The following is a 20,000-nucleotide window of genomic DNA, read 5'->3' as shown; positions in this document are numbered from 1 at the left end:
ATATATGGGCTTCACGGGCCAAACGTTGGTATGTGCCTTCCCGTTATGCAGCTCGAAGCTGAAGCTGTAATGTATGATTGATATAAATAATAAAAATAAGTGGTAGGCTACTGAGTGTTTGCTTTAGATCTATATTTGGACAGAAATATAAGTTGAGCAATACCCACACTTACAGTCCAATGTTTGAATAAATGTTTAAAATTATATTCTAGAGAGCAGCAACTTCCAGACTGAAGTGTCTGGTTCCAGAACATTCGAATTAGGCCAGTGGAGGTTTTGTTGGCGTTTTCGACGCAGCAGCCATCTGTGTGTGAGATCAGTGAGCTGGCTTCACCGGGCGCATGCAAGGGATGTGTCGGTACGGTTAAAGCGGCACGCGCAATGTGTGGGACTTAATCGCGGGTTCCTGACGGGCTGGCGCTGATATCTTGATCTTATTTTTTTCTGCCCTACAAAAACCAATCTGGAAGAGCGGAAAAGGGGAGGGGGAAGAAAGGAAAAAAGACCCTGGAATGCGCCAAGGTGTTTTTGGAAGTGTTCTGTGCCACCTGGAAAAGGAACGGTTTGGAATTAATTTTCGGTGATGAGAAACTAGAGAGTGGGTTTGATAAATAGCACAGGTAATGCTTTTGTCAGGATATTTTGCAGTCCGTTGTTTTAATGATGGGATTTCTGCTTCTGAATGGTTTTCTGCACCCTGTCATGTTGAGAGAGACAGAGAGAGAGGGAGAGGCAGAGAGAGAGAGAGGGAGAGAGAGAGAGAGAGAGAGAGAGAGAGAGATGCCACCTGTCGGTTCGTTCCACATCTGTCTCTGAATCTGCAGCATCTGCTGAACAGAGGCGAGTGTGTGGCTCCTGTCCCTATCTCCTTAAGTGCTTGTGAAACAGATTTCAGGCTGTCCCACGCACCCCACCGGCCTGGGTGGGTGGCACATCTGTGCTCTCCTCTTCTGCAGAGATGCATCTCTGCAGAACGAGGTTATATCTGTTTAACATGACTTCCTGCTCTGTTTCTGTAAACACTGTCTGCCTGGCCTGAATAGCTAACAGGGCTAACGGCTGGAAGCCAACATCTCTCATTGTCTTCACTGTACGTTCATATCCGAGGGTCTTTCTCTTCTATTGCTCGGATTGTAGGCAACACTGAATGCTGGTATTCTCTGGATTGTTTGAAGTGTTTTAACACAAGTTTAACATTAATATGAGTGTATATGATCCAGAAAGTGTTACTATGCCGACAGGTGTCAGAAGAGCTTTGCCTGGAGTCTGGTGTATACCGCAGGTTAACTGTGGGTATTAACACATTTTCACGAAATCTTACAGTCATGAGTCAAAAAGAGCTATGGGTTTAATTTCAGTTCTTTCTGTGTAAATATTTCAAACTGAAATACTCTAGTAAGAAAGGAAAGAAACTCACATCGAAAGTGTTGAGGTGTAGACAAACAGAGTAAGCAAAAGAACATTGTAAGACCTTCCTCTAATAATCTTTATATTTACTGTAGCTGTGGCTGTAGCCTTTGTTCAAAGTCACCCTTCTTTTTCGTTATTTATAGGGTTTGAGACGCAGTGATGTTTCTTTTCAGATGACCTCACTCCTCTTTATCTGTCTGTCTGTTTGTCTGCCACCTGTCTGTCTGTCTGTCTGTTCTCTCCTCCCAGGTGATGTGGGTTTGCAACCTGTGCCGTAAGCAGCAGGACATCATGACCAAATCGGGGGAGTGGCTTCCGGGGCGGGGCGTGACAGGGCGGGGCGGGACAGGGCCCGGTCTGGGCGCGGCCGTGAGCGACCCCGCCATGTGCACCGGCGCCGACCGGGACAAGAAGGCGCGGTCCCGCTCCCAGGCCCCGCCCGGCTCCGGCTCCGCCCCCGCCCCCGCCACTCAGGACGGCCCCCAGACCACCCCCTCCACGGGCCCCGCCCCAGGGAAGACGGAGGCCCCGCCATTACGGTCCCGCAGTGAACCCCCACGGGAGAGGTGAGGGCCGGGGTGGGGGGTTGGGGCGGAGGTGGTGGCACCGCCCCACACAGGGAAGGTGTGTTCCTCCACTGCCATCAGCAGTAGGGGAGAGCAATGAGCCTCATCAGTGTGCATTCACTGGTGATCCTGCGTGGCCATTTTAGCCATAAACCTCGCTCTCTCAGACCTGAACACACTCAGTCACATTTAACATCAGAGGTAACTGCTGTCGAGCCAATCAGATAGGCTAAAGATATTTCCTTCAAGCATTATTCAATTTAGTCTGAAGTTCAGATTTATATTTAGATTAGATTAGAAGATTTTTTTGGTGCTTTTTCTTACCGAATCTCTTATTGAGATTTTCTATTTTCAGCTGGCAGTACTATATATGATTACAGTTTAAATGATTTTCTTTATCCCTCTTGATGAGTGTGTTGCTCTCCTCAGTGAGATGGGTGTGTTGCTCTCCTCAGTGAGATGAGTGTGTCGCTCTCCTCAGTGAGATGGGTGTGTTGCTCTCCTCAGTGAGATGGGTGTGTTGCTCTCCTCAGTGAGATGGGTGTGTTGCCTTCCTCAGTGAGATGAGTGTGTTGCTCTCCTCAGTGAGATGAGCGTGTTGCTCTCCTCAGTGAGATGAGTGTGTTGCTCTCCTCAGTGAGATGGGTGTGTTGCTCTCCTCAGTGAGATGAGTGTGTCGCTCTCCTCAGTGAGATGGGTGTGTTGCTCTCCTCAGTGAGATGGGTGTGTTGCTCTCCTCAGTGAGATGGGTGTGTTGCTCTCCTCAGTGAGATGGGTGTGTTGCCTTCCTCAGTGAGATGAGTGTGTTGCTCTCCTCAGTGAGATGAGTGTGTTGCTCTCCTCAGTGAGATGGGTGTGTTGCTCTCCTCAGTGAGATGGGTGTGTTGCTCTCCTCAGTGAGATGAGTGTGTTGCTCTCCTCAGTGAGATGAGTGTGTTGCTCTCCTCAGTGAGATGAGCGTGTTGCTCTCATCAGTGAGATGAGTGTGTTGCTCTCCTCAGTGAGATGGGTGTGTTGCTCTCCTCAGTGAGATGGGTGTGTTGCTCTCCTCAGTGAGATGAGTGTGTTGCTCTCCTCAGTGAGATGGGTGTGTTGCTCTCCTCAGTGAGATGGGTGTGTTGCCTTCCTCAGTGAGATGAGTGTGTTGCTCTCCTCAGTGAGATGAGTGTGTTGCTCTCCTCAGTGAGATGAGCGTGTTGCTCTCCTCAGTGAGATGAGTGTGTTGCTCTCCTCAGTGAGATGGGTGTGTTGCTCTCCTCAGTGAGATGGGTGTGTTGCTCTCCTCAGTGAGATGAGTGTGTTGCTCTCCTCAGTGAGATGGGTGTGTTGCTCTCCTCAGTGAGATGGGTGTGTTGCCTTCCTCAGTGAGATGAGTGTGTTGCTCTCCTCAGTGAGATGAGCGTGTTGCTCTCCTCAGTGAGATGGGTGTGTTGCTCTCCTCAGTGAGATGAGCGTGTTGCTCTCCTCAGTGAGATGAGCGTGTTGCTCTCCTCAGTGAGATGAGTGTGTCGCTCTCCTCAGTGAGATGAGTGTGTTGCTCTTCTCAGTGAGATGAGCGTGTTGCTCTCCTCAGTGAGATGGGTGTGTTGCTCTCCTCAGTGAGATGAGTGTGTTGCTCTCCTCAGTGAGATGGGTGTGTTGCTCTCCTCAGTGAGATGGGTGTGTTGCTCTCCTCAGTGAGATGGGTGTGTTGCTCTCCTCAGTGAGATGGGTGTGTTGCCTTCCTCAGTGAGATGAGTGTGTTGCTCTCCTCAGTGAGATGAGCGTGTTGCTCTCCTCAGTGAGATGGGTGTGTTGCTTTCCTCAGTGAGATGAGCGTGTTGCTCTCCTCAGTGAGATGAGCGTGTTGCTCTCCTCGGTGAGATGAGCGTGTTGCTTTCCTCAGTGAGATGAGCGTGTTGCTTTCCTCAGTGAGATGAGTGTGTTGCTCTCCTCAGTGAGATGGGTGTGTTGCTCTCCTCAGTGAGATGAGCGTGTTGCTCTCCTCAGTGAGATGAGCGTGTTGCTCTCCTCAGTCCAGTCAGGTGTGTTTCCTGCTGCCAGGCTCCCTTAATTCACTTTCTGTTTTGTTTTCTTCTTTGCATATGGAACTGTGGTAGTTGCAAGAGTTCATAAATTCTCTTGTAGCACTTTCATGCTACACGTGTACCTCCTGTACCACGTTTGTATTACATGTACCTCCATCCAGCGCTTATATTGCGCTTGTATCATTATCTTGATGTTGTAGCTTGTTGCTATGCCTCTTAGTTTGACTTAACCTTACTCTCTGACCTAGCCTATGCTTACTGTGTGAACTGGACTTAATGCATTCATGGCTATGAATAACTGCTACAAAATTAGTATTGTACCTTATCGGACCTGTGTTTTGTAGTTGTTCCGATGACCTTTGGTATGCACCTATTGTACGTCTGCTAAATAAAGCGTCTGCTAAATAAATTAAATGTCTTGTAATAAATTCTTGTAATAAATTCATCACTACTCTGAATTCCTATGAGAGGTTGTATCTGGGGCAGTAACACAGACGTGCTCTTCATCAGTACTCTGCCTAATTCCTACCTGTGACCCCTGCCCTCAGGAGGAGGCCTCTGTCGGTGCCGGATCACAGCGGGCTGCTGGGATTGCAGGGCGAGCGGGCGCGGGCGAAGCCGCAGTCTCAGGCGTCGGACGCGCGGGACGGCGGGGAGCGGCGGGAGAACCGCCGGCTGACCAAGGTGCGGTCGCAGGAGTACCCCGACCCGCGGGCGGGCGCGGTCCCGGGCCAGGGGGCGGAGCCCTGGACGAGCGAGGGGGACGCGGGGGCGCAGGACGAGCGGAGGCGGGAGCGTTACCGTAGCGACCCCAACCTTTCGCGCTGCCCGGGAAAGCCGCTGCCCGAGGAGCAGGACCGCCGGGCGCACGGCAAGACCGGGGGGCCCCCCGCCCCGGGGGAGCCAAGGGGCCCGCCGGAGAACCGGACCAGCAGGCGGGGGGCGGAGGGGGAGCGCCAGGCTCCGCCGGAGAACCGGCGCTCCTATTCCAGCGACAGGACCGTGGGGGGAGGAGGGGTGCAGGGGGGCCCCCCGCCGAACCAGAACCAGAACAAGAACCAGAACCAGAACCAGGACCCCCAGGCCCCGGCGCCCCGGGCCGGCCCCGCGGCCGAGCCGGCCGACCTCAGGGACGCGCAGGACTGGCGGAGGAGGCCGCAGAGCCACCTGGAGCCCGGCTCCGCCCCCGCCCTGCGCAAGGCCAAGCGGGAGAAGACCGAGAACATGCTGCGCAACGACTCGCTCAGCTCCGACCAGTCGGAGTCGCTGCGCCCGCCGCCGCCCCGCCCCTACAAGACCAAGCGCGGGGTCGGCAAGCGGCAGGTGTCGGTCAGCAGCTCGGAGGAGGAGGGCGGGTCCACGCCCGAGTACAGCAGCTGCGAGGACGTGGAGATCGAGAGCGTCAGCGAGAAAGGTGAGCGCCGCCGGGACCGAGCGCCCCTCACGCGCTCATTTAGCCCTTACTCTGCCAGGGACACAGCTAGCCTCTTCTGTTAGCACTGAGACCCTGCCATTGGGAGTGTCTCAGAAGCAGAAAATGCTACAATAACAGACTTCAGTGGCATACAATAACAAAGTACATATATTTTACCCCTTACCCCACCTGTATTACATCCTTCTCAGTGATACAGAATACAATCTAGCCTTTCTCTCAGTCCTACAGGTAGAAGCACAGAGCCTGAGCTTCTGATTGGCTGGCCTGGTTAAGGTGTCACAAAGCCTGAGCTTCTGAATGGCTGGCCTGCTTAAGGTGCTACAGAGCCACGGCTTCTGATTGGCTGGCCTGGTTAAGGTGCCGCAGAGCCTGGGCTTTTGATTGGCTGGCCTGGTTAAGGTGCCTCAGAGCCCGGGCTTCTGATTGGTTCACCTGGTTAAGGCGCTTGGCCCCACAGCCGCCTGGGCCCTATAGCCAGGAGAACAAGCCTGCACTATGGAAATAGGGAACTGTGCCTGGGAGCCTGAGAGCCAGCATTGCTGAATCACTAAGTAAGAGAGAGGTGTGCCTTGTGACATCACAGCAGATGGGCCAATGGGAGGCGAGGAACTCAGTGGTCTCCTGCTTGAGCAGGCAGAGTTGCTAAACACAGACTTAAAAGGCTAGTACATTACCACTAAGTTGTAATGTAAATACCAGCCTGAGCAGTGCTGGCTCAGTCTAGGGGAAACGTTCTCCTCACTGCAGCTACGTTATACACACTTACCACAGCAGGGGATTGGATTTAGTCTATAGGTAAGTGGCCTGTTTACCGCTGAGATATATCATGACAATGGCAGGGATTTTGACGCTGTAGAATGATACGCGTGTATACGTGTGGCAGTAATTTTTCTGGAATATTCGATTTCTTGACTGTGATGCAATATTTTCCAGATTTTTAATGTGGTCACCTGTTGGCTGATTGCGATGATTCGATTAAATATTGTTGCTTCAGATTCTGAAGGCTGTGAGAAAAAGATTAGGTCATATTGCCTGCTATTAGAGGGGACAAGTAATTAGAAATATTCACTTTTGACTTTTTAAATAGTGATTTATGAGTTTGCTGTGTTTGTTCAGACTATTTTCCCCGTGTTTTAAGAGTGTGATGCTCTTAAGAATGGCCAAAAACTTTGTGTTCCAAGTAAATGCATTGTATGCTAAGTAAATGCACTGGTTATGTGCCACTGACTTAACATAAACTATGGGTATAAGACCAATGGGCATTCATATAGATTAAACCCTTACTTGTTTTTGTGCATATCAATGTCTCTGAATGTATTCAGGTTAAACAAATGAAGTGTAACCATGCAAATCTATTATCTAATAACATTTTCTACATGATAGTACCTGTAACCTGTAAGGTGGATCAAACACTCAGATATCTATCTGGTTGCTGTAGCGGAAAAAGCCAAAACATTACTAAAATATGCTGGGGTTTTGGAACAGTACATTTTTTTAATAAACCTGCCCCGCCCCTCCATCGCATATATATAGTATTCAGATTTGACCTTGCTTAACCTTCACTGAGCACTTAGATGATTAAAATGAAGATGGTCCAAGCGTGGTGTTCTGCCAGGTAGCGAACAGGAATACTTTCCTCGGTCCCCTGGGTGCGCGTTTGCAGTCTTGTGTCTGTGTCACAGATGTCAGGTTTAGTTTGGTAAGAACGCAGATTACTGAAGCAGACACAAGCTGTGCGGAGAGCCCATCTGTGTGGTCTTTGATGAGCCCGCGGTCCCTGCTTTGCTAAGTTTAGTTGAGCATTCATGTTTTGGAATTGCAGCGGAAAGTTTGTTCAACAGACCTCAGAGACCGAGCAATTTAAAAAGAGGATTCCTTGTAATGACACACCACGATGCTTTTAAAAGTATTTATATATACTGTATAGGATTCAATATTACTGACATGTCGTTATTACTGTATTATATGTATGTGACTGACCTGAATAATTATCTGTTGAGTAGCCTTGTCATCAGGTTGGGCTGGTATTTCACCCCCACATTCAGCAACTGTCCATGTAAAGGATGGATGTTGTTTCCCTGGGCGACATCAGTTGACTTTGAGGTATGTCAAATGCTGAAGTGAGTTTATTGGGCAGCTGGTTGAATGTTGAAGCTGAAGTGAGTTTATTGGGCAGCTGGTTGAATGTTGAAGCTGAAGTGAGTTTATTGGGCAGCTGGTTGAATGTTGAAGCTGAAGTGAGTTTATTGGGCAGCTGGTTGAATGTTGAAGCTGCAGTGAGCTTATTGGGCTGCTGGTTGAATGTTGAAGCTGAAGTGAGTTTATTGGGCAGCTGGTTGAATGTTGAAGCTGAAGTGAGTTTATTGGGCAGCTGGTTGAATGTTGAAGCTGAAGTCAGTCTATTGGGCAGCTGGTTGAATGTTGAAGCTGAAGTGAGCTTATTGGGCAGCTGATTGAATGTTGAAGCTGAAGTCAGTCTATTGGGCAGCTGGTTGAATGTTGAAGCTGAAGTGAGTTTATTGGGCAGCTGGTTGAATGTTGAAGCTGAAGGCAGTTTATTGGGCAGCTGGTTAAATGTTGAAGCTGAAGTGAGTTTTATTTGACCACCGCTTCCATTTTAGAGCCACGGGCGCTGTTTAAGGAGACGGGTGCGTCCTGAACAGGGCTCAGTACGGCGCGGTCTGTTCTTTACAGCTGGGCCTCCGTACAGCGCGGTCTGTTCTGTGTCCGGATTAGGCCTCCATACAGCGCGGTCTGTTCTGTGTCCGGATTAGGCCTCCATACAGCGCGGTCTGTTCTGTGTCCGGATTGGGCCTCCATACAGCGCGGTCTGTTCTGTGTCCGGATTGGGCCTCCATACAGCGCGGTCTGTTCTGTGTCCGGATTGGGCCTCCATACAGCGCGGTCTGTTCTGTGTCCGGATTAGGCCTCCGTACAGCGCGGTCTGTTCTGTGTCCGGATTGGGCCTCCATACAGCGCGGTCTGTTCTGTGTCCGGATTGGGCCTGCGTACAGCGTGGTCAGTTCTGCTTCCGGAACGGGCCTCCCTCCGTACAGCGCGGTCCTATTTGGCCCCCCCGACTCCATCAAACTGATTACCAGCAGCCTGGTAATCAAACGCTATGTCAAAACCTTGGTGTGATATTTGACTCCGCCTTTAAATTTGACAAGCAGGTCAATGCAGTAGTAAAAGCCAGTTTCTTCCAGCTTCGTACTATTGCCATAATCAAGTCTTTCCTCTCATTCAAAAATCTTGAGTCATCCATGCCTTCATATCCTCCCGCTTAGACTATTGCAATTCCCTGTTTACTAGGATTAGTCAGTCGTCCCGGTCCCACCTGCAACTGGCCCAGCCAGGCTCCTGATGGGTACCCAGAAGAGGGACCATATTAGCCCCATTCTGGCCTCTCTTCACTGGCTACCAGTGCGGTTCAGAATTGATTTCAAGGTTCTCCGGTCTGTCTTTAAAGCCCTAAATGGGCAGGCTCCCTCGTACATCTCAGATCCTTTAACCCCTTACTCCACCTCCAGGTCCCTCAGGTTGTCTGACTTGGGGCTCCTGGCTGTCCCACGATCTAAACTTAAGCTCAGGGGTGACCGCGCCTTTGCTGCTGCAGCCCCTAGACTATGGAACAGCATCCCCCTCTCAATTAGATCTGCCCCCTCCATTGATTCCTTCAAGTCCAGGCTCAAAACATGCTTTTATTCTTTAGCGTTTGGATCTTCCTGATGTGGTTTGATCTGTGCCTATGCCTGTGATTAGTAGATTTGTGCCTATGCCTGTGATTAGTAGATTTGTGCCTATGCCTGTGATTTGTAGATTTGTGCCTATTCGCTGTGTGTATTGATGCTTATGTGGGTGTTTTTGTTTTTAGTCTCTTTTTTTGTGATTTTACTTGCCTGTTCTGGTTTGTACAACACTTTGGTCAACGTGGGTTGTTTTTAAATGTGCTTTATAAATAAATTTGACTTGACTTGACGGTCCGTTCTGCGTCTGGACTGGGCCTCCATACAGCGCGGTCTGTTCTGCGTCCAGACTGGGCCTCCATACAGCGCTGTCTGTTCTGCGTCCGGATTGGGCCTCCACACAGCGCGGTCTGTTCTGCGTCCGGATTGGGCCTCCATACAGCGCGGTCTGTTCTGCGTCCGGATTGGGCCTCCGTACAGCGCGGTCTGTTCTGCGTCCGGAACGGGCCTCCCTCTGTACAGCGCTGTCCTATTTGGCCCCCCCGACTCCATCAGATTGATTACCAGCAGCCTGGTAATCAAACCCTATGTCAAAACCTTGGTGTGATATTTGACTCCGCCTTTAAATTTGACAAGCAGGTCAATGCAGTAGTAAAAGCCAGTTTCTTCCAGCTTCGTACTATTGCCATAATCAAGTCTTTCCTCTCATTCAAAAATCTTGAGAGTCATCCATGCCTTCATATCTTCCCGCTTAGACTATTACAATTCCCTGTTTACTAGGATTAGTCAGTCGTCCCGGTCCCACCTGCAACTGGTCCAGCCAGGCTCCTGATGGGTACCCAGACGAGGGACCATATTAGCCCCATTCTGGCCTCTCTTCACTGGCTACCAGTGCGGTTCAGAATTGATTTCAAGGTTCTCCGGTCTGTCTTTAAAGCCCTAAATGGGCAGGCTCCCTCGTACATCTCAGATCCTTTAACCCCTTACTCCACCTCCAGGTCCCTCAGGTTGTCTGACTTGGGGCTCCTGGCTGTCCCACGATCTAAACTTAAGCTCAGGGGTGACCGCGCCTTTGCTGCTGCAGCCCCTAGACTATGGAACAGCATCCCCCTCTCAATTAGATCTGCCCCCTCCATTGATTCCTTCAAGTCCAGGCTCAAAACATGCTTTTATTCTTTAGCGTTTGGATCTTCCTGATGTGGTTTGATTTGTGCCTATGCCTGTGATTTGTAGATTTGTGCCTATGCCTGTGATTAGTAGATTTGTGCCTATGCCTGTGATTTGTAGATTTGTGCCTATTCGCTGTGTGTATTGATGCTTATGTGGGTGTTTTTGTTTTTAGTCTCTTTTTTTGTGATTTTACTTGCCTGTTCTGGTTTGTACAACACTTTGGTCAACGTGGGTTGTTTTTAAATGTGCTTTATAAATAAATTTGACTTGACTTGACGGTCCGTTCTGCGTCTGGACTGGGCCTCCATACAGCGCGGTCTGTTCTGCGTCCAGACTGGGCCTCCATACAGCGCGGTCTGTTCTGTGTCCGGATTAGGCCTCCGTACAGCGCGGTCTGTTCTGTGTCCGGATTGGGCCTCCATACAGCGCGGTCTGTTCTGTGTCCGGATTGGGCCTGCGTACAGCGTGGTCAGTTCTGCTTCCGGAACGGGCCTCCCTCCGTACAGCGCGGTCCTATTTGGCCCCCCCGACTCCATCAAACTGATTACCAGCAGCCTGGTAATCAAACGCTATGTCAAAACCTTGGTGTGATATTTGACTCCGCCTTTAAATTTGACAAGCAGGTCAATGCAGTAGTAAAAGCCAGTTTCTTCCAGCTTCGTACTATTGCCATAATCAAGTCTTTCCTCTCATTCAAAAATCTTGAGTCATCCATGCCTTCATATCCTCCCGCTTAGACTATTGCAATTCCCTGTTTACTAGGATTAGTCAGTCGTCCCGGTCCCACCTGCAACTGGTCCAGCCAGGCTCCTGATGGGTACCCAGAAGAGGGACCATATTAGCCCCATTCTGGCCTCTCTTCACTGGCTACCAGTGCGGTTCAGAATTGATTTCAAGGTTCTCCGGTCTGTCTTTAAAGCCCTAAATGGGCAGGCTCCCTCGTACATCTCAGATCCTTTAACCCCTTACTCCACCTCCAGGTCCCTCAGGTTGTCTGACTTGGGGCTCCTGGCTGTCCCACGATCTAAACTTAAGCTCAGGGGTGACCGCGCCTTTGCTGCTGCAGCCCCTAGACTATGGAACAGCATCCCCCTCTCAATTAGATCTGCCACCTCCATTGATTCCTTCAAGTCCAGGCTCAAAACATGCTTTTATTCTTTAGCGTTTATGAGTACGAGAGTGGAGGCTACTGCTGAAGCTTTGTTCAGGAGAGAGCTTCCTCTCCTAATGAACGATATAGCTCACTGTAAAAACATAAAAGTCAACCAAAAAATCTCAAGGCAATTTCTTCAGTAGATTTTTGAGTTTTGAGCTTAACTTAGATTTTTAAGTGATTATGCTAACTAAAATTCATTAGTTGCTTTGTTCAGAAGACTTACATTTTATTGTTATGAAACTGTGTTAAAAACTTGAACATTGAGTTGTTATGCATAACTTGAAATCAAAATTCTAAAGTTATGGTCAAAACAAAAGAAGTTAGTGAAGCAAATTAGTGTCTTGAAATACTGAGAATTCTGAACTTTTTTTTACACTGCAGGAAATGATCTGAAGGTAAATTCTGCAGAAGTGTGGAAGTATTTTACACAGAGAGTTGTCAATGCCTGGACCAGCATGCTTTGCTAGATCATGTCACAAGGGTGTGGTCCTGAAGTCCAGGGTTAACACATTGCTGAATACTTTGTAGGCAAATGTGCTAGATGTGCTGAATGGCCTGTTCTCATTATTATGTGTTCTGGAGTTCGTATACTACATGCCCATGTTACAGTACTAGCCTCAGACACTGTGGATTCCACGCAGCTCAGTCTGATATTGTTCTGATCAGTGTCGGGCTGACATCTAAGTCCCACATCTTACTCCAGGGTTCAGACGTCCTGTGGGACTCCCAGAACACACATTTTGCTCAGTACTGTTGATATTTTCAGATCCCGTGATGAGATTGAAAAGAAACGTGGCACCAGAATTTGGCTCCCAAAAGCTTAAATTTATTGATGAAACTTTTTTTGGCTGGATCTGTTGCAGTGATTTGAGTCGGTGTTGTTCCGTGGTGGCGGTTGCCTTTCTCAGTAGCAGTGTGGAGATCACAGACAGGCTCTCCGCTCACATCTTCAGAGAAAAAAGTACAGGAATTCATCCAATCCTGACAAACCCGTGATTGGATGTGAGGATTTGGCATTGGGACCGTTAGCCCGCAGGAGATCGATGTTTGCCTGCGGGATCGATGTTTAGCCCATGGTATCTCTGTTTAACCCATGGGATCGATGTTCGCCTGCGGTATCGATGTTTAGCCCGTGGGATCGATGTTCACCTGCGGGATCGATGTTTAGCCCATGTGATCGATGTTCGCCTGCGGGCTCGATGTTTAGCCCATAGGATTGATGTTCACCTGCGGGATCGATGTTTAGCCCATGGGATCTCTGTTCACCCGTGGTATCGATGTTTAGCCCATGGGATCTCTGTTCACCCGTGGTATCGATGTTTAGCCCATGCGATCGATGTTCACCTGCGGGATCGATGTTTAGCCCGCGGTATCTCTGTTCGCCTGCGGTATCGATGTTTAGCCCATAGGATTGATGTTCACCTGCGGGATCGATGTTTAGCCCATGGGATCGATGTTCGCCTGCGGTATCGATGTTTAGCCCATAGGATTGATGTTCACCTGCGGGATCGATATTTAGCCCATGGGATCGATGTTCGCCTGCGGTATCGATGTTTAGCCCATGGGATCTATGTTCCCCTGCGGGATCGATATTTAGCCCATGGGATCGATGTTCGCCTGCGGTATCGATGTTTAGCCCATGGGATCTATGTTCCCCTGCGGGATCGATATTTAGCCCATGGGATCGATGTTCACCTGCGGGATCGATGTTTAGCCCATGGGATCGATGTTCGCCTACGGGATCGATGTTGGGTGCGTAATGGCCGCAGGCCTGTTTGTGAGGGAGCCCTGCTCTACGCAACGCGGCTCGGCGGCAGAACAGCTCCAGAGTGAACGCCGCCTGTGCCATGGAGAGTGTCATCAGACGGGCAGGCCTGTTCAGGCATGTAGCCCCTCCCCTTGAGCCCCCCCACGCCCACCCTCCGTCTAAACAACACACGACCCTCACTCCCCTAAAACTCACGGGACCTCGGACGGGATGTGAAACAGCTTGCCAGCATTTCTCCTTTTAAAAATAGAAAATATTCAATAAACCTCAGGCCTGCTTGTGTAAACGGAGCTGTACTAATGTGGGTCTGGTGCCATCTGCCTTGTGTAAACAAGAGGCCGGGCAGCGATGCTCTGTTTATGCTCCGGCTTCTGCCTGCTCCGCTCACTGTCTCTCTCCTTTCACTCGCTTTCTCTCTCTCCGTTCACTCGCTTTCTCTCTCTCCTTTCACTCGCTTTCTCTCTCTCCTTTCACTCTCTCTCTCCTTTCACTCACTTTCTCTCTCTCCGTTCGCTCGCTTTCTCTCTCTCCTTTCACTCGCTTTCTCTCTCTCCTTTCACTCTCTCTCTCCTTTCACTCACTTTCTCTCTCTCCTTTCACTCACTTTCTCTCTCTTCTTTCACTCTCTCTCTCTCCTTTCACTCGCTTTCTCTCTCTCCTTTCACTCTCTTGCTCTGACTCTTTGCTCACTCTCTCTCTCACTCTCTGCTTACTCTCTCTCTCTCTCTCTCTCTCTCTCTCACTCTCTCTCTCTCTCCTGCAGGTGACTGGGAGTGCCCCTGTCCCCTGGACCCCACCGTCTGGCATGTAAGTGAGACATTCATCCCTTCAACTCTTTTGAGTTTTTGACTATTCGTGAAAGAGGAGTGTGTGTCCTCTTATACTGAGCGAGAGCACTTTCGCCGCAGTCAGGACGTCCCATTCAGGAAGACGTTGGCTTGGTCGTGAGATAGCTGACAACGTTTTGTTTGTTTGTTTTTTTTTTGGTGAATTTTATTGAAGATATTCTTAACCTTTTGTAAAAGTGATGTTTCAGTTTTCATAAGAAAAAATGAAAATACTTTGATTTTGGAATATATTTGTGTATGTCTGTATATTCATATTCAAACGTTTTTCTGTTTCTTCTTATCAAAACGGAAACATCACTTTTATGTAAGGTTTTCCAAAGTCAACAGTTTGGAACATTATCAAGAAGAAAGAGAGCACTGGTGAGCTTAGAAATCACAAAGAGTCTGGTAGGCCTAGAAAATTAAATAATAAAAGCTGTGAATGTGCACTTTAACCACATGTGATTGTGTGATTACAAATCTAAAATTGTGGAGTACAGAGCCAAATCAATAAAAAAATATATATTTTTTTCCAAACATTATATTTATATATCCTTCACCACTGCGGTGTTAAGAAGTATTAAGAAAATGATCGTGTGTGTTTGTGTTGGACTGGTGAGATTACAGAGCAGAATTTGAGGGGTGGATGAGGGTTATTTGTAATCAGATGGTTCTTGCACTGATGGGATTGTATCACTGCTCTGCTCTCTAGCATCCTGTCACATGGCAACCGTCCAAGGAAGGGGATCATTTAATTGGACGAATCACTCTGAGCAAGAGGTCCGTGATGCCCAAAGAAGCTGGAGCACTTCTGGGGCTAAAGGTGAATGTGTGAATTAGCATTTACATGGCACTGCTGCCCCAGCCAGCTCTCCACTTTCCACCACTCACCTCTCTGCGTTAGCTCTACTGCTGGAATGTGCTTTGTGACATCACAGTACGTCTAAACAAAACAAAAGGAAAAAAAAAAAGAAAAAAAAGTGGGTTTCCTGGCAGGGTGATGCGGTCAGTGACATCACTGGCTGACCTGTGTGCTGACGCTGTTGTGTGGCTTCCCAGGTTGTGGGGGGAAAGGTCACGGAGACGGGGAGACTGGGGGCTTTCATCACCAAAGTGAAAAAGGGCAGCCTCGCTGACGTCGTGGGTCACTTGCGGGCAGGTGCGTGCTCTGGGAAAGCTCTAAGACTCGTGTCAAACTGCATTAAAAAAAAGTTAAATGCTTGTCGCCGTTATGCAATGAGACCGGTATGCTGCTCTCGCCGTGGCGACCGGGAAGCAGAATGTGCCACGACATGTCTCTTCATGGTTCCGTTCCCAGGTGATGAGGTCCTGCAGTGGAATGGGAAAGCGTTGCCGGGCGCAACCAAGAAAGAAGTTTATAACATCATTTTGGAATCCAAAACAGAACCTCAAGTCGAATTAGTTGTTTCAAGGCCCATTGGGTAAGTGTGGAATGGTTATGTCCTCTGTTAGTTTGGATATATAAATCATACCAGAAGTTTTTTTTTGCAGCCATAATATGTAAGAGCAGACCACAAGGCATTTTGTGATGAAGTGGGCAGTTGTTGTTGAGGTCAGCGGGGAGGGTGTTGTGCTCCATGCGTTGTGTTGCCTTGCGTTCCATTCGTTCCTGACAGCGCCCTGTTACGCTGCAGCCAATGGGCTCTCAGAACACTTTAATGTCACTCGACTCAGATTCTGGCGGGAGACAATTTTGGAACTTTTTTGAGCTCTTACCATTGGCTTTGATCTCTATACCTTTCATTATGTGTGTTCATCTTCATCTGCGGTTTCCTGTTGTTTAAAAGATGTATTCATTGATTTATTTTAAACTTCCTGTGTAGGGAGTATGAAGCCGTTCAGACAGTAAAGCACACGAGGGAGCTATCGCATGGTACCTTTTATTCATCCCTGGAGCCTACTCTCCTCTCTTTGAGCTGGCCTGTCTGAGAGTACTGAAGGAAAAGAACACCCCCCCCCTTTCATGTCCAAACAGACTGACCCCCCCCCCCAACCCCCCTCAAGCAAAATTCAGCACTGCTCCTGGACTCCTTGTGTCCCATTTAGTGTGTGTGTCTGTGTGTGTATTTGTGTGTGTGTGTGTCTGTGTGCTCGTCTGTGTGGACGCCTGTGTGTGCATGTATGTGTGTGTCTCTGTGTGCGTCTGTGTGTGTGTCTGTTTCTATGTGTGTGTGTGTGTGTGTGTGTACCTATGTGTGTGAGAGGGTGTGTGTCTGTGTGTGTGCATCTGTGTGTGTGTGAAGGGGGTGTGCGTCTGTGTGTGCATCTGTGTGTGTGTGGGGTTGTGCATCTGTGTGTGCATCTGTGTGTGCATCTGTGTGTGTGTCTGTGTGTGCATCTGTGTGTGCGTCCGTGTATGTGAGGGGGTGTGTGTCTGTGTGTGCATCTGTTGTGTGTCCGTGTGTGTGAGGGGGTGTGCGTCTGTGTGTGCATCTGTGAGTGTGTCTGTGTATGTGAGGGGGAAAATTCCAGTTCAGTTAGGTCAGTCCAGGAAATGAACCGCAATGAAACTCATGAATCAAAAGAATACTCAGAGAACATTTGTTTGGACATTTTGCTATTCAATAAATGAAGTGAAATTTATTTTCTGAGCTGACATTGTATTGAGCCAAAGCCTGGAGCGTTGCACTGATGCTAAAGTTTTACCTTTGAACTACTTTGTGTTAAAAATCTGCTGGAATTTTTTTGTAGAGATATTCCAAGAATTCCAGAAACATCCCACCCTCCATTAGAATCTAGTAAGTATTAATGTTGACCTGGTTACCTTTTCCCTTGGCCTTACCTGTGGACTGTGTGTGTATATGATCGAAGAGCGGGTATAGAAATGGCTTATTACAGTATGGTAAACAGGGAACTGTGGTATGTAGCTTACAGCTGATCATTTCAATAAAATATTTGTTTATTGCAAATATATTTGTTTTGTTTACAGTCCATGATGAATAAAGATGAATAAAATGAAATAATCAAAATTCAAAGAGGCACTTTTTTGGACTTTTGAGGAAGGAATTTAAGAACTATACTACTTAAATCAGCTCATAATATATTTAGTTGTTCGTGATATTAATAAATCTATTGTATAATTTTAAAAAGCAGTACTTTCTTCAGTTAGTTATTCAATGGACTTAGTGCCAGAGCACTAAGTCTTCGTTTCACTGCTGTTTTCTGGGTTGGTTAAAGGTGTTGGCTGCATGTTTTAGTAAAGGTAAATCTTTGAGCATTGTGAGTCTTTGAGATGTAGGTAGTTTGGGCAGCTTTCTCAAATGAAGCCCCTGATGTCATATCTGAATGCCGTTGCCAGGATGGTTGTGCACTATGAGGTCATTAGGCACAGGCCAGCAGTTACATGTTGACGATAGCACCCTTGTCTTCTCGACTTTGAGCAGGTTCAAGTTCTTTCGAGTCCCAGAAGATGGAGCGGCCCGCCATTTCGGTCATGTCCCCCGTGAGTCCCGGGACGCTGAGAGACACGCCCCAGGTGCTCCCTGGACAGCTCTCGGTGAGGGCCGGCCCGCTTCTGTGTGCTCAGGTCTGGCTGTGCTGCAGCAGCTTCTGCTCTGCTTCAGTTCAGCAATCGCAGAGAACGTCTTCGGTTTCTCCCAGGTGAAGCTGTAGCATGGTCTTCCCCCAGGTGAAGCTGTGGTTTGGTTTTTCCTAGGTGAAGCTGTAGTATGGTTTTCCCCAGGTGAAGCTGTTGTATGGTTTTCCTCCAGGTGAAGATGTGGTATGGTTTTTCCTAGGTGAAGCTGTAGTATGGTTTTCCCCAGGTGAAGCTGTTGTATGGTTTTCCTCCAGGTGAAGATGTGGTATGGTTTCTCCCAGGTGAAGCTGTAGTATGGTTTTCCCCCAGGTGAAGCTGTGGTTTGGTTTTTCCTAGGTGAAGCTGTAGTATGGTTTTCCCCAGGTGAAGCTGTAGTATGGTTTTCCCCAGGTGAAGCTGTTGTATGGTTTCTCCCAGGTAAAGCTGTGGTATGGTTTCTCCCAGGTGAAGCTGTAGTATGGTTTCTCCCAGGTGAAACTGTGGTTTGGTTTTCCCAAGTGAAGCTGTGGTTTGGTGTTTCTCCCAGGTGAAGCTGTGATATGGTTTTCCTCCAGGTGAAGCTGTGGTTTGGTTTCTTCCAGGTGAAGCTGTGATATGGTTTCTCGCAGGTGAAGCTGTGGTATGTTTTCCCAGGTGAAGCTGTGGTATGATAAAGTGGGACACCAGCTGATAGTGAACGTGCTTCAGGCCACAGAACTGCCGCCCAGGCTGGACGGGAGGCCCAGGAACCCCTACGTGAAAATGTACTTCCTCCCCGACAGGAGGTGAGAGGGCGTGTCTGTAACTGGGTGTGTCCATGAGTGGGTGTGTCTGTAACTGCGTGTGTCCTTGAGTGGGTGTGTCTGTAACTGGGTGTGTCCATGAGTGGGTGTGTCTGTAACTGGGTGTGTCCTTGAGTGGGTGTGTCTGTAACTGGGTGTGTCCATGAGTGGGTGTGTCTGTAACTGGGTGTGTCCTTGAGTGGGTGTGTCTGTAACTGGGTGTGTCCATGAGTGGGTGTGTCTGTAACTGGGTGTGTCCATTAGTGGGTGTGTCTGTAACTGGTTGTGTCCGTAAGTGGGTGTGTCTGTAACTGGGTGTGTCTATAAGTGGGCGTTGTGGTGTGGGGATGGCTGGTTTAAGCAGCCACACCTGCCCTGGGTCAAGCTAATTAGACCTGGCCAATTGGATAATTGGTTAAGAATTAGATAATTGGCCAGGTTAATTGGGCCCAGGAACAGGAGTGGCTGCACCTGTGCGTAGTGAGGTAATCACTGCGCACAGGTTAAATCTGCCATCCCCACTCACACGAGGGAGCTTCGGTCATGACTGTGTTACACCTGCTCATTTTGGCTGTAAGATCTTGCCAAACCCTCGCAAATAAATCTGGACTGCTTGAACATCTTCTCCCTGTGTCTCTGTGCCGGAGGGCCCCAAGGAAAGCTACTTCGGTGGCCTGTGGCAGGCGTGTTTGCCACAGGCGTGTCTCTAACTGGTTGTGTCCATAAGTAGGCGTGTCTGTAACTGGGCATGTCCATATACAGGCGTGTCTGTAACTGGTTGTGTCCATAAGTAGGTGTGTCTGTAACTGGGTGTGTCTATAAGTGGGCGTGTCTCTAACTGGTTGTGTCCATAAGTAGGCGTGTCTATAACTGGGCGTGTCCATATACAGGCGTGTCTCTAACTGGTTGTGCCCATAAGTGGGCGTGTCTGTTACTGGTTCTACCCAGCCATGACAGAGTGCGGATTTTACTGTCAGCCTGTGTGCCTGTGTGTGATTAAGAGGATGTGTCTGTGCTTCTTTCTGGGAGTGATCCTGATTGGTTACTGTCTGTAATTAGGCATGACTGACAGTTTCTGGAAGCTTGTGTGACTGGGCATGTCGGGAAATGGACTTGTCTTTGAGCCTTTAGGGGTGTACCTTCGGTGTGGCTGGAAAGGTCTGACGTGTTTGACTGTCACATTTGGTGCCTCCGATTGGACATGACTATAAGTGGGCGTCGGTCTTTTGGCTCCCAGTGACAAGAGCAAACGAAGGACCAAAACGGTGAAGAAGAGCTCGGAGCCCCGATGGAACCAGACCTTCCTGTACTCCCACGTGCACCGGCGGGACTTCAGGGAGCGCATGCTGGAGATCACCGTGTGGGACCAGCCTCGCGTGCAGGAGGAGGAGAGCGACTTCCTGGGGGAGGTACTGTACGCATCACAGCCGGGGCTGGGCTGGGGGAGGTACTGTACGCATCACAGCCGGGGCTGGGGGAGGTACTGTACGCATCACAGCCTGGCCTGGGGGAGGTACTGTACGCATCACAGCCTGGGCTGGGGGAGGTACTGTACGCATCACAGCCTGGGCTGGGGGAGGTACTGTACGCATCACAGCCGGGGCTGGGCTGGGGGAGGTACTGTAAGCATCACAG

At 49.0% G+C, this 20,000-nt stretch overlaps 1 protein-coding gene across 9 annotated transcripts in view; it reads left to right on the top strand.

Moving 5' to 3' along the window:
- The window catches only part of LOC118217999 (regulating synaptic membrane exocytosis protein 1-like), a 107,903-nt gene that overhangs the window by 47,717 nt on the left and 40,186 nt on the right, over positions 1–20,000 (top strand). For 8 of the 9 annotated variants that reach the window (XM_035400289.1, XM_035400286.1, XM_035400290.1 and 5 more), the window contains 10 exons: positions 1,660–1,976; positions 4,552–5,417; positions 13,982–14,025; positions 14,758–14,868; positions 15,105–15,204; positions 15,364–15,487; positions 16,758–16,804; positions 17,447–17,562; positions 18,238–18,368; positions 19,603–19,774. In XM_035400289.1, coding sequence (XP_035256180.1) covers positions 1,660–1,976; positions 4,552–5,417; positions 13,982–14,025; positions 14,758–14,868; positions 15,105–15,204; positions 15,364–15,487; positions 16,758–16,804; positions 17,447–17,562; positions 18,238–18,368; positions 19,603–19,774 — 2,028 coding nt within the window. The remainder of the gene's footprint in view (positions 1–1,659; positions 1,977–4,551; positions 5,418–13,981; positions 14,026–14,757; positions 14,869–15,104; positions 15,205–15,363; positions 15,488–16,757; positions 16,805–17,446; positions 17,563–18,237; positions 18,369–19,602; positions 19,775–20,000) is intronic. The other variant, XM_035400287.1, reaches the window with a different exon arrangement.

The sequence above is a fragment of the Anguilla anguilla genome, chromosome 18 (genome assembly GCF_013347855.1).
Source record: "Anguilla anguilla isolate fAngAng1 chromosome 18, fAngAng1.pri, whole genome shotgun sequence".
Classification (NCBI taxonomy): domain Eukaryota; kingdom Metazoa; phylum Chordata; class Actinopteri; order Anguilliformes; family Anguillidae; genus Anguilla; species Anguilla anguilla.
This window is presented reverse-complemented; position numbering and strand designations above follow the sequence as displayed.